Raw genomic sequence first — 26922 nt, 5'->3', positions numbered from 1 at the left:
AACTGAAAGAGTGCAGTCCTCAGCCAACAGTTCTCCTATTACAGGTGTATTGTAGGCTGGTTCATTGTTCTTGATGGGCCTGCCATGTTGCCAACCCTGACTGGTCTACCAGTGAGGACCATGGAACTGCTAGCTTTACGGGGCTTACAGTACACTAATGGGGGGCATTTCAAATAGCCTTACACGGTTCCCAACCAGGGCTCTACGCTGGTGAGGTACTATGCTGGAGCACATATGCGTTTAGTTCTAAACATCTGGGTGCATGAAAATACATTTAGGGGCGCAGTTCAGTTTTTGAGGTACAGTTTTGTCTTATTTATGCACAATACCAGAGAGCTAAAAACATAGCATATACAAATGTGGGTTGCAAAGGTCTCCAAACGTTTGGGGTCTGAGATCTATTTCTACATTTTGAAGCATTCTCTCCCCTGCAAGATTCCCTAGGCCTTTTATTCTACAAGAGAAAGTACTGCCCTGTCAGTACTTTCTGTCAATATACCTGCATAAAAATGACTCTACTGTAAAGGGAGCCAATACATCCACGTTCACCTTTTCCCAAATTCAGTTTTCTTAGTTGTATTTATTTTCGGATTCATATCGACGAATATTTAAAATACGAAATGGCAGGTTTTCAATGATTCAAACTATAAAAAAAATGTTCTGGAAAATTATATATTTTTGTGGAATTATCTTTGAATTGCAAATCTGCCCCTTATGTTGTGCATATGTTATGTTGATATGTTAAAGTTAACAAATGGGTCCAAATTGTTACAGCTGTTTACATTTGCCAAGTTACTGGTACAATTACTGCGTTGAGGTACAGTTACCGATTTCACACTGGTAAGCCCTGTAGCTCCTGTCACGTGATAATCAAATGCGCGAACAGATAGTTTTCAGCATGTTGCTTGCACCAAAAAATAAGTTTTGATTTTAAACCAACATTTATAAACAGCTTGGTATACGTGTGAAATTTGTTTGAGATTTTGCGGCGGAACACTTCATTTACTATCAAGTAACGTACACAAGCTGTATGTTACATGATAATAACACAGCCGGAACGTCGTGAATGAAGCGCTTGCAACAAGAGTAGATGGGTGCTTTCGTTTCCACCGCACAATTTTACTTCTCATGCTATTTTTTTTTTACCACGTTCTGTTAATATCAAACGTAAAATCGCGTTAATTTCCATGAGGTTACAGCCTGACTAAGCTAGGCTACGATCGGCTCTGAGTTGAGCGGTGTCAACTGGTGTCTTCGAGTTATGGTGTTAGTTGTTTGTTTAATTACCAAATATGAATTTAAACAAAAGAAACACTACAACCGCGGTAGCATTGTTGTTCTGGGTAGAAATTGGTCATTGCACAAGTGCAAAAACATAATTTTATAAATTTGCACGTTCTTATTTTTTTTTCGTTTGCCTCATTGTAGGGCTCTGCTTACACTCCTTATGAAATAGGGTGCTATTTAAGAAACATACATGCATATGCAGGCAGAGGCAAAATGAGAGCTGTTGAGGTAATGTGAGGGGAGTAAGCCGTGGATAGACAGACAGACAGACAAGAGGCTATGTGATAAGACTAATGCTTGGACAGACAGACAGACAGACAGACAGACAGACTGACTAAAAAGACAGATGAGAGGTGATGTGAGAGGAGTAATGCTTAGACGTTTGGATCAGAGCGGTTGTTTGAGTTGTATCAGGTTCATGTTGTTGGATGACAAACACCTCCCTTTGTCAAGAACTGAGGGAACTCACACACTGTGTGTGCGTGCGTGCGTGCGTGCGCGAGAATGTGTGGGGCGGAGCTAGCTTCTCCATGACGGTGACTGCTTTTAATTCCAGCTGTAATGTCCTGCTGCCGCAGTAATACCTCAACTAGTACAGCACCCCCTTGTTCTCTGTTTTTATCTTTCCTCTCCTATCTATGCTGCCATCTTTCTCCTAACCTGTTTTTGTCTCTCACTTCTTCGTTTCTCTCACCCACGTTATATATTATCCACCAACCATCTCTCTCGCTCTTATTTGTATTTCCATCCCTCTCTGATCCTTCCCTCCATCCACCGTCCCTCCCCATGTCTGTCTGTCATCTCTTTCCATCCCTTCATCTCCCACTCCATCTCTCTCCCTCCCTGTTTTTCCATTTGCCTCAGTCTCTCCCATCTCTTCTGCATCTACTCCACCCCCCTTCATATCTCCATCCTTCGGTCTTTCTCCATCTTTCTGAAACCTCCCGTGTGAATGCTGATTCTGAGAACCGAAATGGTTAGTTTTCACCGAAACGTGTCCTTTCTTTTCCCAGTGTGTGGCGGAATGTTCCGGAATGTTTTTGGTGTGATAACTGTGTGCCATAACGCCGTGTGTTAGAAGCTCTGTGGTGTGTGTGTTTCTCAGACGGTGGTTCCCTCCCACCCTCTCCCGATCGGATGAATAAATAATAGCCAAACTCTTCTTCACACATTCACCGTGATGATGCAGCTCGTCCCTCAGTGTTTAACGCAAGATAACAAGTGTTTGCGTTGACCAGTGTCAGTCTGTTTCAGCAGGAAGTAGAATCACCATGGTCACTCCCTCCCCCCTCTTCTGCCTATAGGCCTACGGTTCCGGCTGTGATATAGTGATCTTAGCCAGTGATTTCGAGTGTGTTCAGATTGTCCCTGGAGCTCAAAATGGCAACATTCAAGTGGGCTGTGTGGAGTGTTCTCACCAGCTCGGCAGGGTAAGACACACACACACGAAAAAACACCTACAGTTAATAATCATATTGTGATGACAAATGCATCTCCTTCCATTATCCATCTCTCCTTTCTCTTCATCTCCCTCTCTCGTAGTAATAACACTGGCGTGATGTAACACTACTGAGTAATGCTGAGTATTGAATGCTACTCTTTGTGTTTAGATTGCAGCATCCTATGGGAACACTGTGTGTATCTTTGAACCAATTGCTACCAACCCAAACAAACGTCATAAGGTGAGCGATGAGGCACTATGACATTTTATGCTACATATACAGCCCCGGAATATACAGCTTCCAAATTAAGAGACCACTGCACCTTTTTCGAAAAGGAAGGTTCTGAGTGAGGAACAGAAAGGGTAAAATTAAGAGACCACTGCAAATTGAACGCTTCTGTTCCTCACTAAACTTTCTTTTTCAACTTTTTTGGAAAGGAAAGAAAGAGGTGCAGTGGTCTCTTAATTTTTTCCGGAGCTGTATGTATGTGTGTGTTGCTGCAGTGACTTCCATCTGAATATGTTGTGACTTGTAAATGACTATATTAACTTCGCCTGGTGCCAAAGCATGTATCTTGTTATAGCTGTTCACACCTGGGCATGTGTTGACTCAACTCTTCCCCTTTTTCTTTCTGTTTCTCAAACCCTGCTTCTCCCTTTTGTCTACTCTGTCCTCTGTCCTCCTCTTCTCTCTTCACTGTCTCCTTCTCCCTCTCATCCTGTTTCTATCACTAACAGCATCTTAACTACCAGTGGCAAAAGACAGGACAGTTCTTCCTTAACACTATCACCTATAACCTGGCCTGGGACCCACAAGGTAATGGCTCCTAACTGACTGTGTGTGCAGTACCAGTCTGATTCCTGGTTGTTATGTTCTGTCTGACATGGTTTCTGCCCTGTAGGGAACCGTATCCTGGCGGCTACAGAGTGCCTGCAGCTTTGGGCTCCTCCATCTGCAGACACCCTGATAGAAGAGGAGGATGGACAGATGACAGACGACAAGCCTCACCCTGTCTTCAATGACTGGAAGTGTGTGTGGCAGTGCAAGTACGTGACAGGAGCTGTGTGTGTGTGTGTGTGTGTGTGTACGTACGTATAGGTTTTACTGTCCTGATAGTGACCAAAAATCGCTGTTTAAAAAAAAAAAAAAAGTAAGGACAATTTCACCTTCTGGAAATGTTTGGTTGGTCCCCATGAAGATAAAATGCTATTTTTTGCTTGGGGTGAAGTTTAGGGTAAACGTTACAATAAGGGTTAGGAACTAGCTTTAGGTGAAGGTTAGGTTTCGGGTTAGGTTAAGAGTTTGGGGAAGTAGGATTTCGAATGGGAATGATGATTGAGTTCCCCACAAGGACAGTAAAATATTATGAGGTAGTAGTTTGACACTAACAGAGATGTTGACATTGATTCGGTGTGTGTAGGCAGGCTAGCAAGTTGATTCATATAGCACAATTCTTACATAGAAGCAATGTGCTTAACAATGAAAAGAAAAATATAAAAATACCATAGAATAAAAAACAGTCAGTAGATTGTTACATTTACCCTAAGGTTATTCCTCTGATAGCACCAGAACCTGCATTACAGAAAAACTTTGGTAAAGCATTGAAAAACAGAAATATAGAATTACAACGACATAATAATAAATCATTGAATCAAGGAAAGAGAGAAATATAAAATACATGATAATAATGAAACATTGAATAAGAAAATATGAATATTTCATGAGGAAGCTATAAAAGCTGTAAGGCAAAACAGTGTTGTTAAGTTTAAGTGCTCACTCATAGGCGCATGAAAAGAGAAGTGTTTTTAACCTGGATTTAAAAATGGATAAGTTTGGGGCACGTCTAAGATCTTCTGGTAGTTTGTTCCAGTTTTGAGCAGCATAGCTGCTAAACGCAGCTTGGCCATGTTTAGTTTGGACTCTGGAATCTACTAGCTGACCTGAGTTCATGGAGCTAAGAGTGTATGCATATGTGACCCTCCTGGAAAGCAGAAGTGTGAGTTTCTAAACTTTTAACTCGATTCACACCTCTCTTCCTCCGTATCTCTATCAATTTACACCTATATTTCTCTTCATCTCGATCTTTCTCCCCATGAATCTCTCTCTTCTTCCACCTCTCACTGCACCTCTTCATCTCCCCCCTCCAGGACGGCAATGTCTGTTCATATCACCAAGTGGTCTCCTGATGGGGAATACTTTGCAACAGCTGGCAAGGTACAAAACTGTCACTCTAACAATCACTTGGCATATGTTTTTAGAAATGCGGTATGATCTGTAGATTTGTAGGTAGTCATTTCGTTGCTGTCTTGTGTGATACTCTCCTTATCTGTGTCCGTCTGTCTGTGTGCGTGTCTCCAGGATGACTGTCTGTTAAAGGTCTGGTACCCCACCACTGGGTGGCGCTCTGCTGTACTTGCCCCAGACCCCCCAGATAAAAAATGCCCTGAGGTCCACTTCTCCTTTGTATACCTGGCCCACCCGCGCTCTGTCACTGGCCTGTCCTGGAGGAAGACCAGCAAGTACATGCCCAAGTAAGAACACGCACACAAGCATGTTTAGTTTAACTTTACCCACAGACAGAATAGCTTTTTTCGATTTCGATTAGATTATGCCTGTGGGTATGCATGTATGTTTGCAGTGTGTGTGTATGTCCGTGGTAAGCGTGTATGTTTGCAGTGTGTGTGTATGTCCGTGGTAAGCGTGTATGTTTGCAGTGTGTGTGTATGTCCGTGGTAAGCGTGTATGTTTGCAGTGTGTGTGTATGTCCGTGGTAAGCGTGTATGTTTGCAGTGTGTGTGTCTGTCCGTGGTAAGCGTGTATGTTTGCAGTGTGTGTGTATGTCCGTGGTAAGCGTGTATGTTTGCAGTGTGTGTGTCTGTCCGTGGTAAGCGTGTATGTTTGCAGTGTGTGTGTATGTCCGTGGTAAGCGTGTATGTTTGCAGTGTGTGTGTATGTCCGTGGTAAGCGTGTATGTTTACAGTGTGTGTGTATGTCCGTGTTAAGCGTGTATGTTTGCAGTGTGTGTGTGTGTCCGTGGTAAGCATGTATGTTTGCAGTGTGTGTGTATGTCCGTGGTAAGCGTGTATGTTTGCAGTGTGTGTGTATGTCCGTGGTAAGCGTGTATGTTTGCAGTGTGTGTGTATGTCCGTGGTAAGCATGTATGTTTGCAGTGTGTGTGTATGTCCGTGGTAAGCGTGTATGTTTGCAGTGTGTGTGTCTGTCCGTGGTAAGCGTTTATGTTTGTTGTAGATCTGCAGTGTGTGTGTGTGTCTGCAGTATGCTCTCATGTCTGCAGTCTCTGTATGTTTGTGGAATGCATGTAGGTGTGTGGAAAAGCCTGTGGTGTGTGGTTATGCCTGTGGGCTGCTTGTATGTGTGTGGAAATGCCTGGGGTGTGTGGTTATGCCTGTGGGCTGCATGTATGTGTGTGGTTATGCCTGTGGGCTGCATGCATGTGTGTGGTTATGCCTGTGGGCTGCATGCATGTGTGCGGTGTGTGGTTATGCCTGTGGTATGTGGTTATGCCTGCGGGCTGCATGTATGTGTGGAAATGCCTGCGGTGTGTGGTTATGCCTGCGGTGTGTGGTTACTTCCTAATGTAACAGCATTGTCGCGGGAGCTGTTAGTAATGATATCGTGATGACTGTACATTGATCACAATGTGCTTGACGTTTAAATCTTTACACCCCAGGATGTTCTGAAGCCAAAAGTGTCTGACCTTGTGCCAAGTTGGTGTGTTTAATAACCTGGCTAATGTGTGTACCTGTAGCCTGACATAACCTTGTGCGTCTGTGTCTCCAGGGCCAGTGTGTGTAATGTGTTGCTGACATCGTGTGAGGACGGTGTCTGTAGGCTGTGGTCTGAAACGGTGCTGCCAGAGGACAGCATCCTGGGGGGTCAGATCACAGAGAACACACACTCCTACAGTTCCAGCCTGCCTGGCCTGGGGGGGAAGGACAAGATACAACACGCCCTGGAGGTACGCACAACACACACACACACACACATTACACACTCACACACTGTCATTTGCACACTGTCAATTGGAACATTACCTTGGTTTATTATCTTAACAAACTTCCGTTTTTGATCGTACACTGAACTCTATTAATCCTTTAAAAAAAGGCACAGCGATTCAACATGTGTATACAAAGTACTTGCGTAACATAACCCCGTTATGTCCGCCTGCTTCCTGCGTTTTGATTGGTCGCCGCCTGTCTTCTCCATGGCCAGTCGATGAGTCACCTGAAACACCTGCGTCGGGGTCGCCGGAGGTCCTCTGCCTTGGTGGCCCATACGGAGCTGCTGCCATCTCAGATGGGGAACGTGGAGACGCACACACACCGACACATCTCGCACCATGCTAACGCTCTGTGCCACTTCCACATCTCTGCCAGCATTAACCCTGCCACAGGTATTAGCACACACACACCCACATCCACCAGACAGACATATGCACCAGCATACGAAAATAAATTCCACCCCCCCCCCCCCCGGCCCCTCCAGATATCCCCGCGGTGCTGGCAGAGTCTGCTGTGTTCAGTCCAGAGGATGGAAGTGGAGGGGGAGGCTTTGTGGTCCACTGGCTCAACAACAAGGACCTGTCCTTTACCTCCTCAATGGATCTGTTCATGCTGCGGCTACGCAAGCTATCAGAACAGCAGCTGGACCAAACCACTGACGACCCTCTGGAGCAGGACGGATCCCCTATGAAGTTTGACTTTGGTACGCTCCGTACATTATGGTGCTTGGAAGTACGTGTTTGGCCAGGTCTTGTTTGACACAGCTGTGGTGATGCTGTATGATATGTACATCAGACACATTCCTCCCACCCAAGCGACTTAGATTGCTTCGTTCATACATTTTCCAATGAGTGGCGAAGGACGGCATCAAAAGCACCATCTTGTCTTTCCACAAATCGTGCTCTTAGCAACTGAGCTCCCACCTCTTGATATACTGTGTCAGGTGACATAACGAAGCATTAAAGTGTCGGCACTCTGTCTCACATTTCCTAACACAGGCTATAGTCAGAACAGTTGGTCTTTTAATAATGCTGGCATTTTTTTGTTGACATTTGCTATTAATTAGTTAGTAATGAGCTGCGATTATTTAGACTTTTCACACAACAACCTGCCGCAGCTCCGGAACGATCACTGGCTCCTATGAATATTCCATATTTTAACTGTGATAAAAGCTGTTATACGCGACTCACCCAGTTCAAAACCACTGTCGAATTGTGAAGCACATCTGAGTACAATAGGTCTGTCTGAAGCCTACACACAACCAGATGTCTCTGTGTTTAACTCTCTTCATCTCCCTCTAGACCTCGATGAGATGTCAGACAAGGGTTCGTCTGAGCATGGCGAGGAGGGTGAGGGGGGTGAGGGCAGCACCAAGGCTTCGTCTCCAGGCTCCAGTAGCTCCGTGCCACTGCCCTCCATGTTGCTGGAGAGGAAGATGGAGACTTTAATTCTGGAGTGGAATAAGAGTCCTGACATGCTGTTCACCATCCACCCCACTGATGGCTCCTTCCTGGTCTGGCATGTCAAATACCTGGATGAGTATATCCAGGGCATCTTCAGACAAGTGCATGTAAGTTGCGCGCGCGCACACACACACACACACACACAGTACATGAAAACACACAAATGAGCACAAAGACACAAAAAATACCTAAAACATTACTTTTCTACTGATTTTTTATTTTTATTATTCAAAGACTAGTCTGTAGAACCTGAAACTTATCTTAACCCCGAACCTAACCCATCAGTCTTCAAAAGCATTTTCAAATGTTTCCTTTTCTGCTTGGTGAATATTGGTCCTGAATGTGTAGAGGAACACACATCCTGACTCACACTCCTTCCACCATTAACCTGCACAATAGGAAACAGAATTATTGTCCTGTGTTACTAACCTCTTTTTCTCTCTATCGTTTGTTTCCCGTTTCTCCACCTCTCTCCATCCCTCTCTCTCTCTCCATCCCTCTCTCTCTCCATCCCTCTCTCTCTCTCCATCCCTCTCTCTCTCCATCCCTCTCTCTCTCCATCCCTCTCTCTCTCTCCATCCCTCTCTCTCTCTCCATCCCTCTCTCTCTCCATCCCTCTCTCTCTCCATCCCTCTCTCTCTTCATCCCTCTCTCTCTTCATCCCTCTCTCTCTCTTCATCCCTCTCTCTCTCTTCATCCCTCTCTCTCTCTTCATCCCTCTCTCTCTTCATCCCTCTCTCTCTCTCCATCCCTCTCTCTCTCTCCATCCCTCTCTCTCCATCCACCTCTCTCTCCAATCCTTCCATCTCTCTCCAACCCTCCCCAGGTGTCGTTCTCATCCCGTATCCCGGTGGCATTCCCTACAGGTGACGCCAAGTCCCTGAGTAAGAACATTCTGATGTACGCCTGTTCCTTCTCCGACATGGATAGCTCCAACGTCGGAGCCGAACAGGGGCGGAGGAACGGCCTGGTAGCCCACTCCGCCTCCGCCGGGCTGGGCTCCTCCGCCCTCAGCCTCTCGCTGGCCCAAGCTTCCGGCATCAGCCCTGCTGTCATGATGGTGTCCAAACACGTAGATGGTTCTCTCAACCAGGTCCCAAGTAACATCCTATTCCCAATGTAGTATACTCTGAAAAGTGTGCTCACGTTCCATTCTCTGTGCACTGACAGTCAGACATTCTAGAGGTCCTGTGATGCATGTTTAAGAGAGCTGGGTTTGAAGCGGCCTAGGCAGTGGCTGTTTGAATGCTCTTTATTGACGTTTCCCTTTCAATCCGTTTCCCTTTCCAGTGGGCCGTGACGTTCGCGGAGCGGTCAGCATTCTCCAACGTTCTGACAGTGTCTCATAAGTTCCGTTACTGCGGTCACCGGTTCCACCTCAACGACCAGGCGTGTCACACGGTCCTACCTCTCCTGCTGACCTCCTCCCATCACAACTCCCTCCTAACGCCCCCCTCCGCTCCCGGCAGTATGGACCTGGACCAGCCCCCCGCACATGCCCCTCCCCCCAGAGGACTGCCCAGGTATGGAGGATGGGAGGGGAGCTGGGTGCTTGGGGTTTGTGTTTGTTGGCGTGTGTGAATTGCGAGGGGTGAACAATGTCTCTGAGGAACTTCAGCGTGTGATCATCTGTGCGACGGCCCAGGAAGCAGCTGCGTAACACGGCCACCCGGACCTTCCATGACCCGAACGCCATCTACAGTGAGCTGATTCTGTGGAGGGTGGACCACATCGGACCCCTGTCCTGCACCGGAGGGGTGTCAGAACTGGCCCGGATCAATTCTCTACACACATCAGCTTTCTCCAATGTAGCCTGGTTGCCAACCTTGGTGCCCAGCTCCGTTCTAGGTTAGTGCACACACATGCACAGGCACTGCCACTGTAGGTAGAATGGGCTTCCATGAAGAATTGGATGGTTGGGATATGGTTTAAATCTGTCGCTGTCTAAGCTTGTTTAAACGCATTCTAAACACTGGAGTTCCCCCTTTTTATTTAGTCTGTGTGGTTAGGTAGCCTGGCAGTTAGAGCATCTGATCAGAATCCAAACGGTTGCCAAATTGAAGGGTGAGGGGGAAGTACTGAATCCAGCAAGGTTAAAAATGTGTCATTCTGTCCTTAAGCTAGTCAGTTATTATTAATTGCTAGATAAGAGGCTCTGCCAAATGACTAAAATGTCAAATGTGAATGGCCGCTAGCATTTCTTAATGAGTCAAATCTAAAAGAATACCATATCAGGATTACCCTTTAAAGGCGACATCTCTCTCACTGGCACTTTTTTCTGTTTTGTCCTCTATCCCTCCATCTCCAGGTACATACTGTAACAGTTCCAGTGCCTGTTTCGTAGCGTCAGACGGTAAGAACCTGCGTCTTTACCAGGCTGTTGTGGATGCCAGGAAACTGCTGGCTGAACTGTCTGACCCTGAGACCTCAGTAAGTGGACACACACACACACATGTCAAATCCAAATTGGGACATAAAAATATATTTCCCCTTAAAAGTTGTATTTTCCTTTACAAAATGCAACATTCTAGGACTCACCCAAAGTCCGATAACCAGTGCTGAAATCCGCAGATTTATTTGGACACAGACTGTAGCTTCCTGTTGTTGGATTAAAGGCAGTTTGTCTCTCTGTCCGTTTCTCCATAGAAGCTGGTTGGAGAGGTGTTTAACATAGTGAGCCAGCAGTCAACAGCCAGACCTGGATGCATCATAGAGCTAGACATCATCACCAACCAGGTTAGATTCATCTCAGACTGTCTCTAGAGGCTGGGCCGTATCATCAGAGGAACATTTAGTTTTTACGCTTGGCCTCTCAGCAGAACCGTACAAGAGTTTTTCTTTTAAATGTGGTCTTTCTGTGTCTCTTTACTGTAGTGTGGTTCGACCACCCAGCTCCTACATGTCTTCCAGGAAGACTTTATTCTCGGTTACAAGCCTCAGGAGGAACCAGAGCTCTTCACTCCAGCATACCCTTCTACCCAGGGTACAGGATGCGTGGATGGATGGATGTGTGGATGAATGGCTGGCTGGAAGGTCTGCTGGCTGGATTGATATTGATTGGATGGATTACAGGATGGATGGGTACATTGATGGCTTTCTGACCGGCAGGATGAATAGATGGCTGGATAAACAGATGGGTGGATGGATGGCAGGCTGGATGAATAGATGGCTGGATGGATGGCAGGCTGGATGAATAGATGGTTGGATGGATGGACAGATGGATGGCAGGCTGGATAAATAGATGGTTGGATGGATGGATGGACAGATGGATGGCAGGCTGGATAAATAGATGGTTGGATGGATGGACAGAAAGATGGCAGGCTGGATGAATAGATGGTTGGATGGATGGACAGATGGATGGCAGGCTGGATAAATAGATGGTTGGATGGATGGATGGACAGATGGATGGCAGGCTGGATAAATAGATGGTTGGATGGATGGATGGACAGATGGATGGCAGGCTGGATGGATAGATGGTTGGATGGATGGATGGACAGATGGATGGCAGGCTGGATAAATAGATGGTTGGACGGATGGATGGACAGATGGATGGCAGGCTGGATAAATAGATGGTTGGATGGATGGACAGAAAGATGGCAGGCTGGATGAATAGATGGTTGGTTGGATGGATGGACAGATGGATGGCAGGCTGGATGGATGGCAGACTGGATTTATAGATGGTTGGATGGACAGATGGACAGATGGATGGCAGGCTGGATGAATAGATGGTTGGATGGATAGACAGCTGGATGGCAGGCTGGATGGATGGACAGATGGATGGATGGCAGACTGGATGAATAGATGGTTGGATGGATGGACAGATGGATGGATGGCAGACTGGATGAATAGATGGTTGGATGGATGGACTGCTGGATGAATAGATGGTTGGATGGATGGACAAACTAAATACTTTTGTGTTGTTGTGTTTCTGTCTCCTGTCCAGAGTACCATCCGCCTCCCTTCTCTGAGAAGTTCTTCCTGGTGGTCATAGAGAAGGACCTAAACAGGAACTCAGTACTGCAGATGTGGCACCTGCACCTTCAGTCTGTACAGGCCTGTGTGGGTGAGTTCCTAACCATAACCTGACCTTACCTACCCCAACCGAACCCAACCTTACTTACCTCCAACAGGGTGCAGCACCATGTGATATAGTCCTGTATTACTGAGTACATTTCCATTGATTATTATACTAATTAGTACTGTGCAGTATTATCGAGTACATTTCCATGAAACATTGACATTTACAGTGTTGTGCAGTACAGTAATATCTCTTTCTCTCTTCAGATGAGACCGTTTCCAAGCCGTCATCCCAGCTGATGGTCCCATTCCAGCAGGGTACTACTGACTCCTCTCCAGACACCTCCCCCCTCACCGCTCTGCCACGCTCAGCCTCAACAGCGAACCTGCAGTCGGCCAGCAAACTCATCCTCAGCTCCAGACTGGTCTGTAGCCATCGCCTGGACCTGCCCTTCGGGGTGGAGGTGACAAGGGCGACGCCCTCTGCAGGTACTGATGGATGCATGTACACACACACACACACAAGCGCGCCTTTGCTCATAAGGATGTTATTGATCACACGCTGATATGTCTCTGATCAGTATAAACTAGTACAACAGCTAGCTACTGCAGCCAGGTTATTTTGATGCAGACATGCTACAAACTGGAGTGCGGTTGGCAACTTCATTTTGGCTGTCTGGTTAATTTATGGACCAAGCATTTTGTCTCAACTGATTCCTATACAATAACCAAATAGTTTGATGAATAATGTATTGCAGCAGACAATACTAGGTGAGTTTAAAGCTCTAAAAGCTGCTTTAATTTTATTGGCTGTTGCATTACAATTCAGTAACTCATTTTATTTGCTTAGAGGAACTGAAACGGCTTGACATGATGCCACTTGCAACTAAACTTGCAGGACAATTGTGTTATGTAACCCCAGCCCAAGGATGGGATGATTCACAGATGTGCACGCGCGCACGCAGACTCTGCCGGGTGGATGCGACTAACAATATTGCTTTAGCTTTTTTGTGTAAAAAAATATAATGCATTCAGAAATAAAGCTATTATTCTGTCCCTGCGGATTCAATCTGTTTCCTTCCTAACAGTTATGTTGCATCCTTCACTCTCTCCAGGTCACCTCAGCTCCTCGTCCATCTACCCAGTGTGTCTGGCCCCATACCTGATTGTGACAACCTGCTCCGACTCCCGGGTCCGATTCTGGCGCTGCTCCGTGGAGGGTTCTGAGGAGGGGGTGGGGGAAGCCAGGACCTATCACTGGGTGCCCTGGTCCCTACTCAACGAAGAGGAGGATAACAACAGTGCCGTTTGCGTCCCCGGGCGCCCCGTGGCCGTGTCCTGCTCCTACATTGGGCGGCTGGCGGTGTCCTTCAAACAGCCGCGACCTGGGCAGGGACAGGTGGGGCAGAACCGTACAGGAAGTCCCTAGCTGAGTGTCTTACGGCAGGTCGTTGTCTTAAGGCCCGTCACGTTTCCGGAGTTCGCCTGTCAGATTTCATGCACGCGCAGTATTCTTTTCCTTCTATTGACTTCACATTGAGTGATAAGTGGTCTGTGTTTGTTTCACAACCCTTAATTAGATACATTCATAGCATCTCCTTATATGGTTTAGAAGAAGAACATTATTTTACAGTGGATGTACTGTACAATAATTAACTGTCCAATTCCCCAAGGCATTTGTCAGTTTTCAGTTAACCCAGGAGATAACACGAGTCTCTTCCTGCGCTGTGCAGAGCCGTGGCCCGGCCGGGGACTTCTCCATGCACGTGTCCATCTATGAGTGTGAGTCTACAGGGGGCTCCGAGTGGGTGTTGGAGCAGACCCTCCACCTGGATGACTTCACCAGGCCCACCTCCACCCTGGACCCCAGAGTCAGCGTGGACTCCAACCTCTTTGTGTACAGCAGGTACAGCAGGGCGCGTGTGCGTGGGTCTGGGCGCGTGCGCGTGGGCGCGGGTGCGCGTGTATCCTAATAGCCTGCCTCTCTGTCTGCAGGTCTGATCTGTACATGGGTCGAGACCGCCACTCTCCCAACATTAAACACTATGTTAATCTGGACTGGCTGTCCAAAGAGGACGGGTCCCATATCCTCACGGTCGGGGTGGGATCCAACATCCTCATGTACGGACGCATCTCGGGCGTGGTCAATGAACAGACTAGCAGCAAGGATGGTGTGGCGGTCATCACCCTGCCCCTTGGAGGGAGCATCAAACAGGTACGTACCCTGACGCCAAACCGACACGCCGTTCTTTGTTAGCTGGACGTTTCTGCAGGAAGCATTGCGCCCTGCATCCCTCTGCTGGCTGGCCTCTGGAGCTAAACAGGGGGGATGCCGTTCGATCCCTGGATGGGAGACCAGAGGCCAGTAGGAGGCACTCTTCCCCCTGGTCTGATTATTAATTCCCCAGGCCAGTGAAGGGAACATTGTCCTGCGTAAGGTGCCATCTTTTGGGAGCAGTGTTTATTTGGTGTCCTGGCTATATGTCGTCGATGAAGACCTCACGGCTCTGCCTGGGCTGTAGATGAGTAGATGAGTTAACCCCGGTGTCATGGTCAATCTTAGAATCATAGCTCACTAATCAACCCCGGCTTCTCATCGACTCTTTCACTCCCTCTCCTCCCCCTGTAACTAATCCCCAGGTTGTTGCTGTAAATGAGAATTTGTTCACAGTCAACCTACTAAAATAAATACGTTTGTTTGCCTTTCTTATACCTAGCAAATGGCCTGTTCATGTGTTCCTGATGTCTTTCTGTTTTGTCTAGTTTGGTGTATTCTGCGATTATAAATAGCCTCTTTGGGGACATTCAAGGTTGTTCCTAAGTCCCTTCCCTCCTCTCCATACTGGGCTACAGCGGGCCTAGTGGTAGGAGGCCACTAGGGAAAAGTGTGTCATTTAGACCACCAGCCTAACGGAGTTAATGTGAAACAGGGAATCCGTTCCCGCTGGATCCTGCTGCGCTCCGTGGACCTCCTCTCCTCGGTGGACGGAACCCCCTCCCTGCCCGTGTCCCTGTCCTGGGTCCGTGACGGCATCCTGGTGGTGGGCATGGACTGTGAGATGCACGTGTACGCCCAGTGGCGCCAGGACCGCAAGCCCGGGGAGGTTGAGGGCGACAGCCCGTCCTCCGCTGATGACATCACATCCTCCGCGGCGTTCAAGGGACGAGCCCGGTCCAAGAGCATGTTTGAGGGCAACGCGGCCATCGACGAGGCTCTCCAGGCGCCGGCGGGGCTTCAGGAGGGGGGTCTGTTTGAGGCTGCCCACTCCCTGTCCCCCACCTTGCCTCAATACCATCCCACGCAGCTGCTGGAACTCATGGACCTGGGGAAGGTGCGCCGAGCCAAGGTGGGTCTGACTGACTGGGTTGGACTCGGAGGGTGGCTGTGGCTTTTAGGTGGACGCGTTGAAGTAGGCGGGTTTGAGAAGTTAGTGATGTTCTTGGGAGGGTTAGTGGTTTGAGGATCAGCTGGCTGGCCGTTTTTATTTCTGGCTGGCGGTCAGTCCCATCTCCCTGTTCAGTATTTATCTCAACCCATCCTACCTGTCAGTACACCTTTGTTGTATGTTCATGAATGTCTGTGCGGTTGATAATGGGGGCCGTGCGTGATCCTCCAGGCCATCCTGTCCCACCTGGTGAAGTGTATTGCCGGTGAGGTTGCCGTGGTGAGGGATGTGGAAGCCGGCGAGGGCGGAGCCAGGCGTCACCTGTCCCGGACAATCAGCGTGAGCGGCAGCACGGCTAAGGACACCATCGTGGCGGGGCGCGACGGAGGGAGAGACTACACAGAGATCAACTCCATCCCCCCTCTGCCCCTTTACTCTCTGCTGTCTGCCGACTTGGACACCTCCTACAAGGGTGGAGAGGAGGGGTTGAAGGGGGGGATGGTGGTTGAGGGGGAGGGGGCCAGGAAGACTGGAGAAGATCAGTACACAGACCTCTTCCAGGTCAGAAGCCTTTAGGTTTTTGTGTTTCAGTGACACAGAATAATGTATGTAGATGCTCAGTGCTGATGTACAGTAAATGTCTTCTTGACCCGTTTCAGAGAAGTGACATGAATGAGACGTTTCCATGTGTCACTTGGGTCTTCATGTGATCAAATCAGTAACCAGTCAGCAAACCAATGAACTCTTTAGCGTCTCCCTCCGTCCCTCCTCAGATGCAGGCAGTGACCACAGATGACTTTGTGAGCTTTGCTACCGAGAAAGTAGAAAAGTCGTCCAGAGTTATCAACCTGTCTCAGTATGGGCCCACCTACTTCGGACCAGAACATGCCCAGGTAATTTACCGAAACATCCCCTCTGTGATTTAGTGAATATATATGACACAATGTGCCAAAAACTTTGAAAACCAAAATATACCACATAGCTCCCATAATGTAAAAGCAATGATGAAACGGTTATGAGACGAGAATAAAGGATTTAACATTTCTGTCTAAGTCATAAGTTTGGGTCCGTCCGTTGATCCGGATTTACCGGCCTGGTTGACATCTCTCTGATCGATCCTCTCTCCTTCCTCCAGGTGTTATCTAGCCAGCTGATGCATTCCAGTCTGCCCGGTCTGACGCGCTTGGAGCAGATGTTTCTGGTGGCTCTGGCTGACACTGTGGCAACCACCAGTGCAGAGGTCAGCAGCTCCACTGACAAACAGTACACAGGTCAGTCCCAGGGGGAGGGGTTGGTGGTGGTGGTGGGAGGGGGGGGGCACCACTTAGGCTGTGTTTCTGTAATTACAGGCTTATCAGGGTTGTTCCCTGATTGGATGTGATGTTCTTAATGTTGGATATAAACACGCACCCTAATCTGTTGTTGCCTGATTGGATGTGATGTTCTTAACGGTTGATATGAAGACACGCATGATTGCGTTTCACGTCCACTATCAGGCTTTGTTATTTAGTCTTTAAGCGGGACGTGAGAGACCTTAGCAGGTTGTTCCTCTGTTAAGTAAGCTGTGAGCGAGAGGGGGAAAGATGGAGAGAGGGAAAGGGAGGCAGTGAGAGAGTAAGAGGGATGGAAAAGGATAGAGGGAGCGAGAGTGGAAGAGAGAAAGGGAAATAATCATAGACAAGTGAGAAACATTAGATAAACAGGTTCAAGGACACAGGACCTCATTGAACTGCCATGCCAAGAAACGTGACTCTGGAGAGGGCTAAAGACAGGGTTAAGGAGGGGGCTAAGGACAGGGCTATGGACGGGGCTAAGGACGGGGCTAAGGACGGGGCTAAGGACGGGGCTAAAGAGAGGGCTAAAGAGAGGGCTAAAGAGAGGGCTAAGGAGAGGGCTAAGGACGGGGCTAAGGACGGGGCTAAGGACGGGGCTAAGGACGGGGCTAAGGACGGGGCTAAGGACAGGGCTAAGGACAGGGCTAAAGAGAGGGCAAAGGAGAGAAGAACGAGAGATAGACGGGTTGTGTGTCTCTTGATCTCTCTGCCACCTCCACCTGACCGGTATATCAGGAGAAAAGCTGCAGCCTATCCTAAATGACTGGGAAAGCCAGTGACTTCACCTGACTGTAGTGGTGTGTTCACAGTGGGCCTTACTAACCCCCTGTGTTTGTACTGGGGTCCAGGTGGTGAGGCTCTAGATGAGTGTGGCCTGAGGTACCTGTTAGCCATGCGCCTGCACACCTGTCTCCTTACCTCTCTACCCCCGCTGTACCGCATGCAGCTGCTGCACCAAGGTATGGCGCGCACACACACACACACAGGGCGACACATTGCTGCTGAAATGAAATCAATCTTTTAAAGACGCTCCTGCCTCCCCAGGTCTGTCTACATGTCACTTTGCGTGGGCCTTCCACTCGGAGGCTGAGGAGGAGATGTTGAACATGATCCCGGCCATGCAGAGGGGAGACCCTCAGTGGTCTGAGCTCCGAGCTGTGGGGGTGGGGTGGTGGATACGCAACATCAACACACTCCGCAAGATGGTGGAGAAGGTGTGTGTGTGTGTGTGTGTGATAATTTACCAAATTATTAATTGATTTATTGGATTGATTAATTCATAGATTTCTATATTCGTTTAATTGATTTATTGACTGAGTGATGTATGTGTAGGTGGGTAAAGCAGCGTTCCAGAGGAACAATGATCCTTTAGACGCAGCTCTATTCTACCTGGCAATGAAGAAGAAGGCTGTTCTCTGGGGCCTCTTCAGGTAACACAGCTAACAGACTCTCCTGAGTCCATTTGCCTGGCTTAGGGTTAGACATAACTTTAGCGTTTGGTTACCAGTATGGTGAAGTTTTCATGAATTTATGACTCTGGATGCTGACGACTCTTCCTCTCCATGTCTCCAGACTTTCCCAAGCCTAAACCTTGATCTCTTGGTTTGGTTTTAGCTTGTTTTAGTTTTTGTTTTCACCTCGTCTTCATTAAATCCACATTTTGTTTTACAGTTGGTGAAAATGACCACAATTGAATTCAAGTACCTTTGAATTAAAGTCAAAGTATAATAAAGGTTTCCTGTCCCCTCCTGCTCTCCTCTAGGTCTCAGCATGATGACAAGATGACCACGTTCTTTAAGAATAACTTCAGTGAGGACCGCTGGCGTAAAGCCGCCCTGAAAAATGCTTTCTCTCTGCTGGGAAAACAGCGCTTTGAACAGTCTGCAGCCTTCTTTCTGTTGGCTGGTTCCCTGAAAGATGCCATTGAGGTTTGTGGGCGCGCACACGCGGACACACACTCATACAGGCACAAGCAGCCCGTTCCTCATTTAGACCCACTGTCAGCAGCACCTGTGTTGTCTGTTGTGACGGCGTCATCGTCCTCGTCGTGGAAACCTGGCCCAGATGGATGTTTATGGACGTTGACTGGGAGGTGTGTCAGTGACACGGAGACTGTAGCTGTGTGTGTCTCGGCTCTAGTCTAAACCTGACAGACACAGCTGCGGGGATGGTTAGCCGTGCAAGTGGAGTTTGTTTACCTTGCAACATCGCTCAGCCTCAACATGCTGATAGGAGTATGCTGCCTAGCAGTACAATGGGTTTCTACTTCAAGTCTGACTGTCCGTTCCGGTGGTTTTCAACCTTTCTCAGTTACTGTACCAGCTGAATGTTGTTCTTCTCTTAGTACCCCTGAGGTACCCCCTAAAGGGCATTTTGCTAGTAAGCCTGAGGTCTCCTGAGCCTTCTGAAGTCCCCACTGTGGATAGGTCCAGTTCCCCCAGGGATTCTAGTCCTTCAGGGATAGTTCACCATACTGTCACAGTGCATTTCTGAACGCTTGAACTCACATTCATCATGTTAGTCTATGTAAGCTACGAGTATTAACCTTGAACCTTGATTTTATCCTCCCCTATATCTAAAATGTGATTATTTCTTGTTAGGCCTGACTATTCCTCACATCACCCATCACACTCTACCTTTTACTCTCTGTCTGACTTGGACTCTTCCTCTACCTTTTACTCTCTGTCTGACTTGGACTCTTCCTCTACCTTTTACTCTCTGTCTGACTTGGACTCTTCCTCTACCTTTTACTCTCTGTCTGACTTGGACTCTTCCTCTACATTTCACTCTCTGTCTGACTTGGACTCTTCCTCTACCTTTCACTTTCCCTCTGACTTGGACTCTTCCTCTACCTTTCACTTTCCCTCTGACTTGGACCCTTCCTCTACCTTTCACTCTCTGTCTGACTTGTACACTTCCTCTGACTTGAACTTTCCATCTCCTTCTAGCAATACCTCTCTTTCTAACCTAAACTTTAAGTCTGTCATTTCTAGGTTTGCTTGGAAAAGATGGAGGATATCCAGTTAGCCATGGTAGTAGCCCGGCTGTACGAGGCCGACTTTGAGAGCAGTTCCACCTGTCAAGCCATTCTGTATGAGAAGGTTTTGGGGTGCAAGAGGGACGGTACAGACTACCACTGTACCAAGCTGCACCCGGACCCGTTCCTGCGCAGCATTGCCTTCTGGATCATGAAGGACTACACCAAGGCCCTGGACACACTGCTGGAGCGCATCCCCAAGGAGGAGGATGAGAACCCTGGTGAGAGAGCTGTGCACTGCTTGATGCCTGGAGAAAAGATGTTACTTTTCCTAGACTGAACTCTTGGTACTTCCGTCCTTCCCCTCCCCACTCCCCCAGATGTGATGGTGAAGTCCTGTAACCCGGTGGTGTTCAGTTTCTATAACTACCTGAGAACACACCCCTTAATCATCCGCCGACACTATGCCTCACCCGGGGTTGCTGTGACATCCTCAATGGGCCTCACCTCAGAGAAGAGCAGCGTCGACGAGATTAACCTCATCGAGCGCAAACTCTTCTTCACCACGGCCAATGCCCATTTCAAGGTCTTCCATTTGGATTTGTTTTGCCAAATTATTTAATTGTATAATGTATTTTATATAGTACATATGTAGTATATGTTATATAGTATTTGCTATGTCGTATTTGCTATGTCGTATATGTTATGCCAAATGTGTGGTTGTTATTTTCTGATAAAGGTGGGCTGTCCAGTGCTAGCTCTGGAGGTGCTCTCAAAGATCCCCAAGGTCACCAAGAAGTCGGTCCCCTCATCCCTGAGTAAAGGCTCTTCCATGGTTAATGTCAGCTCCAGCCTGAAGAACGGGGACCACGGGGCCCTGGACTGGGCCTCTCCTGCCCCAGCCAAGGACGCCCATGTTTGGGGTACGGCAGACAGTTCTGCCGACCTGGATTGGAGTCAGCCTCTGGTCAAAGTAGAGGACGACGGACTGCAGTTGGACTGGGGCGAGGATAAGAACGAAGATGACGACGACGACGATGACGACGATGACAGCGGTCTGACCATGAAGAAGGCTGAGGTGGAGACCAACGAGGACGTCGGGCCGCAGAAAGAGGATCCTCCGGTAGGACTGGCGTCATCATGGTTATTTCCAGTCGTCAAAATAGCGGTCAATAGTTTTGTTTGACAGACACTGATTATTGCTTCGGGCCTCTGCTCTCAGGGGGAGTCTGAGGTGGATGTGATCGCAGAGCAGCTGAAGTTCCGAGCGTGTCTGAAGATTCTGATGACAGAGCTGCGTACGCTCGCTACGGGCTACGAGGTGGACGGGGGGAAACTGCGCTTCCAACTGTATAGCTGGTTGGAGAAGGAGATCGGGGCCATGCACCGGATCTGCAACTACAAGGTACTCTGCTGCCTGCTGGACTATGGGATTCCTTACAGAATGTTTACGTACTTGACTTAAATATTACTGGCCACAACTGTGAGAGTTTCTGGAATTAAACGCGTCTTCAGCTGTGCTGTGCTTCTTTGGATACCACAAAGAGCCTAAAGCCCTGATGCAGTCTTTTGAGTTGAGTTTTTAAAACATCAATCTATTTCTAATTAATCTCTGTGTGCTTATGTAATAATATTTGTAACAATAATAATAGTCATTCATTACAGAGCACATTTCCTTTGCTCATGGTGCGAATAGTAGTATTTTAACAAAAGAAACTTCAGCATACATTTTGAATAATTTATTTACTTGAACCTCCTGTGGCTGTTGAAATGGTCAGTCTAATCAAGTGTGCATCAGGTAACAAATCAAATTAAGATTTTAGCATAAAAAGAACCTGATAGGATGGTTAAAAGCCCGCCCCTTACTCAGACAAACAGTCATTGGTGTATTACAGTCAGACCAAATTTGAAGTAATGATGTTTCCATCCCACCTGAACATCCTGACATCCATGTCCTATCCACTGCCCGGACTGGATAAATAAAAAATGTAAATGAATTTTACAGATATATAGTTTGTAAATATTATATCATCAGAATATTGATTTATACCACATATTTGCATGTGATATGAAACTTAAGAGCTGATACAAGCAATTGCTGTTGATATAAATATGATGCAATGCACATCATTACTTTTTAATAAATAATTACCAAATATTAGCTACTATAAATGTCATTATCATCTTTTCATGAAGATTCTTGCTTATTTGATGTGACATAAAAGCATGAAAATAAAATAAGTGAGTTAATATATTTATGGTAACAAATATGGCGCAATACAGTACTTGCACTAGTTGGTTGACTGCATTCTAGTCTGTCACTGCTAGCAAGCGATTAGGCAGGCGTAGTTATGGTGACACTGTCGACAAGCCATGTCCTTATGGTTTCTTTATTCCTATTCAGGGCCTATGTAATGGACATAGTCCGTGAATGGTTTCACAACATGATGTGCGGCCGTAATTGGTTTTTAGTTTGGCTTCGCGCCGCCTCATTCATTTGGAGAAGGCAGACGTTCATTGGTGCAGCAGCGGGGTTGTCAACAGCCAGTTTGGCCGCGATACATGCGACATGCTGCAGGGATTTAACAGCAGGTTTTCGGTAGTTGTTCTTTCCGTTAATAAACGACCCTGCCTTATTGGCTTTCATCAGGAACGCACAACATGAATGGCAGTACATGTCCCTTGCCATTATCCTTTTCAACCCATGGAATCGGTTCTTTCCACAAAAACAAAAATGATGGCATTTGCTTTGCCTCGTACAATACCGTATTTGTGTCCTGCTCTAGAATGCACTATGAACCAGTGGTGGAAAAAGTACAGAGTACAAGTACTCAACTGGGTTCGGCTGTGTTCATCACTTTAGGGAAGTATCTTACTACGATCTAAGTAACCAGGTAAAGGGAGTTCAAAACTAACCAGTGAAAATAAAAAGGAAGAGTGTAAATGTCCACTTAATGTCACTGGTTAGTTATGTACTCTGTTTCTCTGGTCATTTTGCTCTAACTTATGAACTTCCCAAAACTGGTAATAAAAGCAAGTACTTTTACTTTGAACTTTTTCCACCTCTGCTATGAACAACGATCGGTCAAAACTGACGAGCCATCGAATATAATTGCTCAACCGGCACCGGTACTTTACCACACCGAGTGGAGAAGAAGTGCCACAGACACATTTTAATGCAAGAACAAGCGGAAATCGAAGCGGGAAGAGTGACAAGGATGACGAGCAGACATTTGAACACGATACTATGAATTTAAATGGTGAAACTGAGCACTGGCCCATATGGGCCAGTGACTGTCCTTGTCTACTGGCCCAACGTTAGGTCTTATTGGCCCCGGGCCAGCGGGCCATCATTAATGTTGAACCCTGGTGTCTTTGAATTCCAGCCTCCTTGTGTGAACATCTAACTCTATGCACTTGGGCCTTTAACAAAATTGTGTATTTTTCTCCCCATTCCTTTAGCTTGCCGGGAAGGAAGACAGCCAGGAGGTGGAGCCGTGGGGGGATGGAGGTGAGGATGTGTTTGAGGAGTCCCTGGAGCTTAGCGGCGGTATGGAGGCTCGGGCGTATGAGCGCCACCAACTGGAGCGCAGGCGTCTCGCCGCCAAGCAGCATCATGCTGAGCGGAGGAAGGCGTGGCTGAGGAAGAACCAGGCTCTGCTCCGGGTCTTCTTGTCCTACTGCAGCCTGCACGGGGCCAAGGGAGGAGGGGTGACCTCAGTACGCATGGAGCTTATCTTCCTGCTGCAGGAGAGCCAGCAGGTAAGTTCGTAACAAACTCACACTGAGACACGCTCACATTGATATTTAAATGGGGACGCTTAAAAAAAATCCTACTTTTACTAATCCTAACGCTTTAAACGTAACCTTAACTTCACTCTAATCTTAACCTCATTATCCTAACATTCCTGAAGTTAGACATAATGCCTAACCTTACCTGTAATCCTTAACCCTAATTCCAAACCTACCCCCAATTGTAGCATTTGCCTTAAACCCAACACTCAAAGTCCATGTGTACACCCAGACCCCCACACACACACACACACACACACACACACAGACACTCTATATCTCTACCATGTATTACTATGGGTGTTATTCTGGTGTAGTCTAACTCTCCTCCCGTCCTGTCCTCCTGTAGGAGACTTCTGTGAAACAGCTCCAGTCCCCCCTCCCCCTCCCCACCACACTGCCCCTCCTCTCCGCCAGCATCGCAGCCACCAAGACCGTCATCTCCAACCCTGTCCTCCACCTCAGCAATCACATCCACGACATCCTCCACACCACCAACCAGATGGAGGTCCCGCCGCACCCTGAACTCATGGACGACAGGGTACTGACTGTGTGTGTGTGTGTTTGGTGTTTGGTTGCTTTAGGGTTCAAACTAAACATTACTTTCATTAAAATACACAGCACTAAACTGCGCAAACTGTTGTGGCCGGAGTGAGACTTCATTCTAATTAGGGAATCACACTTTTATGTTTGCATTTCCTGTTTAGTGTTGGACCGTTTGTCAATGGGCTCATCTCGCCCTCAGGGAGAGTGGAGTACTGGCTATGTAATCAAAGCCATGGACTACATTTATTTTCAGTTGGCAACAGATGGTGCTTACTGGGACTCTATAAATAGGCTACGCTCTACGTGAGTGAGGTTTATGAATACTTAGCATCTAATTATTTGACTTGGGTGGATGGTTGACATGCAGATATTTAGTCAGGCACGGGATGGTTGTCTGTTAGTGGTTTTAGGCCACAGAGAGAGATAGAGACACTGACAGAGACAAGGCTTTAGACCACAAGCCTATAGAGGAAGAGGTGTGTTGTTTTGGGTGGTGTTTAGGCTGCTTGTTGCTTTGCAGATGTAGTCACAGGTCCAATTGTGGCCCATGATCACATACAGCTCTGGAAAAAAATCAAGAGACCACTGCAAATTGACCAATTCTGTTCCTCACTCAAAACTTTCCTTTTCAACTTGTTTGGAAAGCAAAGAAAATGGTGGAGTTGTCTCTTAATTTTTTCTGGAGCTGTACATGCAATTGTCCCAATTTAGACGGTTTGCTTTGACAGAACTTGGCATACTGTTTTGCCGCATTTGCTGTGTTGATTGATGAATCTAGCACTGAACAGAGAGCAGTACATAGTGTGTGAATGTAGCTTGGACTCTTGCTCGACCACAGTCTCCCTGAGTGAGGGGAACAGTGCATCGGTCTCTCACATTAAGACACAGAGATGTGTAGACGCACAGACACATTCTGAACATTGTGAACGTTCTGAACTGTCGAAGCTGAAACGTTGCCAACAGAAAGGCTGTTGGCTTGTGACGCCATGAGTGAAATTGGTTTTGTGTGTGTGTGTGTGTGTGTGTTTGTGTGTCCCTCCACTCCAGGTTAACCTGTTACACACCTTGGCTGCCTCTCTGTCTGCCTGCATCTACCAAGCGCTGTGTGACAGCCACAGCTACAGGTACACACACACACACACACACACACACACTTTAATGTTTTGAATCCATAGATTGAATGCACATTCATTTATAATTAACAATAAAGGTTATCATTTACCTCTTCATTAATATATAATTATTATTACAAAGATCCTTATTTACATCAACATTCACATATGATTAACATTACAGAGGTCAATATTTGCGTCAATATTTAAGAATACAAATATCACCATTTGCAGTTGATTTTTATTGTCATCAATTAATCTGATCCTGTCCTTTGCCTTTTCCCATGGTGCCTTGCAGCAGCCAGGCAGAGGCCAATCAGTTCACAGGGATGGTGTACCAGGGTCTCCTGCTGAGTGAGAGGAGACGACTACGCACCGAAAGCATCGAAGAGCACGCAACACCCACCTCTGCCCCGGCACAGTGGCCAGGTAGACAAACAACCACACACACTACCATTCCTGTTGACTCTATTCCCAGACAGCTGAATGGGCCACATGACTAATGTGTTGCTGTCAAGAGGGAGGGAGGTGAGGAGAGGAGAGGGATATGTGTAGAGAGAGGGGGATATGTGTAGAGAGAGGGGGATATGTGTAGAGAGAGAGGGATATGTGTAGAGAGAGAGGGATATGTGTAGAGAGAGGGTGATATGTGTAGAGAGAGGGTGATATGTGTAGAGAGAGGGTGATATGTGTAGAGAGAGGGTGATATGTGTAGAGAGAGGGTGATATGTGTCGAGAGAGGGGGATATGTGTCGAGAGAGGGGGATATGTGTAGAGAGAGGGTGATATGTGTAGAGAGAGGGGGATATGTGTAGAGAGAGGGTGATATGTGTAGAGAGAGGGTGATATGTGTAGAGAGAGGGTGATATGTGTAGAGAGAGGGTGATATGTGTAGAGAGAGGGTGATATGTGTCGAGAGAGGGTGATATGTGTCGAGAGAGGGGGATATGTGTCGAGAGAGGGGGATATGTGTCGAGAGAGGGTGATATGTGTAGAGAGAGGGTGATATGTGTAGAGAGAGGGTGATATGTGTAGAGAGAGGGGGATATGTGTAGAGAGAGGGTGATATGTGTCGAGAGAGGGTGATATGTGTCGAGAGAGGGGGATATGTGTCGAGAGAGGGGGATATGTGTCGAGAGAGGGTGATATGTGTAGAGAGAGGGTGATATGTGTAGAGAGAGGGTGATATGTGTAGAGAGAGGGTGATATGTGTAGAGAGAGGGTGATATGTGTCGAGAGAGGGGGATATGTGTCGAGAGAGGGGGATATGTGTCGAGAGAGGGGGATATGTGTAGAGAGAGGGGGATATGTGTCGAGAGAGGGGGATATGTGTCGAGAGAGGGGGATATGTGTCGAGAGAGGGGGATATGTGTCGAGAGAGGGGGATATGTGTCGAGAGAGGGGGATATGTGTCGAGAGAGGGGGATATGTGTCGAGAGAGGGGGATATGTGTAGAGAGAGGGGGATATGTGTAGAGAGAGGGGGATATGTGTAGAGAGGGGGATATGTGTAGAGAGAGGTGTAGGTGGGGGAGAGAGAGAAAG

At 47.4% G+C, this 26922-nt stretch overlaps 1 protein-coding gene across 5 annotated transcripts in view; it reads left to right on the top strand.

Moving 5' to 3' along the window:
• dmxl2 (Dmx-like 2) overlaps positions 1–26922 on the top strand; it is a 54682-nt gene that overhangs the window by 5701 nt on the left and 22059 nt on the right. For all 5 annotated transcript variants that reach the window (XM_029114748.2, XM_029114742.2, XM_029114743.2 and 2 more), the window contains exons 2-38: positions 2592–2717; positions 2898–2969; positions 3467–3545; positions 3631–3775; positions 4877–4943; positions 5088–5260; positions 6531–6708; positions 6963–7143; positions 7236–7454; positions 8053–8321; positions 9041–9307; positions 9505–9737; positions 9860–10062; positions 10523–10644; positions 10861–10950; positions 11089–11197; positions 12158–12277; positions 12499–12720; positions 13347–13630; positions 13965–14137; positions 14227–14446; positions 15162–15578; positions 15849–16178; positions 16391–16510; positions 16753–16888; positions 17800–17910; positions 17996–18165; positions 18284–18381; positions 18714–18879; positions 19945–20209; positions 20309–20514; positions 20668–21051; positions 21151–21333; positions 23391–23690; positions 24070–24261; positions 25314–25390; positions 25677–25807. In XM_029114748.2, coding sequence (XP_028970581.1) covers positions 2592–2717; positions 2898–2969; positions 3467–3545; positions 3631–3775; positions 4877–4943; positions 5088–5260; positions 6531–6708; positions 6963–7143; positions 7236–7454; positions 8053–8321; positions 9041–9307; positions 9505–9737; positions 9860–10062; positions 10523–10644; positions 10861–10950; positions 11089–11197; positions 12158–12277; positions 12499–12720; positions 13347–13630; positions 13965–14137; positions 14227–14446; positions 15162–15578; positions 15849–16178; positions 16391–16510; positions 16753–16888; positions 17800–17910; positions 17996–18165; positions 18284–18381; positions 18714–18879; positions 19945–20209; positions 20309–20514; positions 20668–21051; positions 21151–21333; positions 23391–23690; positions 24070–24261; positions 25314–25390; positions 25677–25807 — 6838 coding nt within the window. The remainder of the gene's footprint in view (positions 1–2591; positions 2718–2897; positions 2970–3466; positions 3546–3630; positions 3776–4876; positions 4944–5087; positions 5261–6530; positions 6709–6962; positions 7144–7235; positions 7455–8052; positions 8322–9040; positions 9308–9504; positions 9738–9859; positions 10063–10522; positions 10645–10860; positions 10951–11088; positions 11198–12157; positions 12278–12498; positions 12721–13346; positions 13631–13964; positions 14138–14226; positions 14447–15161; positions 15579–15848; positions 16179–16390; positions 16511–16752; positions 16889–17799; positions 17911–17995; positions 18166–18283; positions 18382–18713; positions 18880–19944; positions 20210–20308; positions 20515–20667; positions 21052–21150; positions 21334–23390; positions 23691–24069; positions 24262–25313; positions 25391–25676; positions 25808–26922) is intronic.

The sequence above is a fragment of the Esox lucius genome, chromosome 2, assembly GCF_011004845.1.
Source record: "Esox lucius isolate fEsoLuc1 chromosome 2, fEsoLuc1.pri, whole genome shotgun sequence".
Taxonomy (NCBI): domain Eukaryota; kingdom Metazoa; phylum Chordata; class Actinopteri; order Esociformes; family Esocidae; genus Esox; species Esox lucius.
This window is presented reverse-complemented; position numbering and strand designations above follow the sequence as displayed.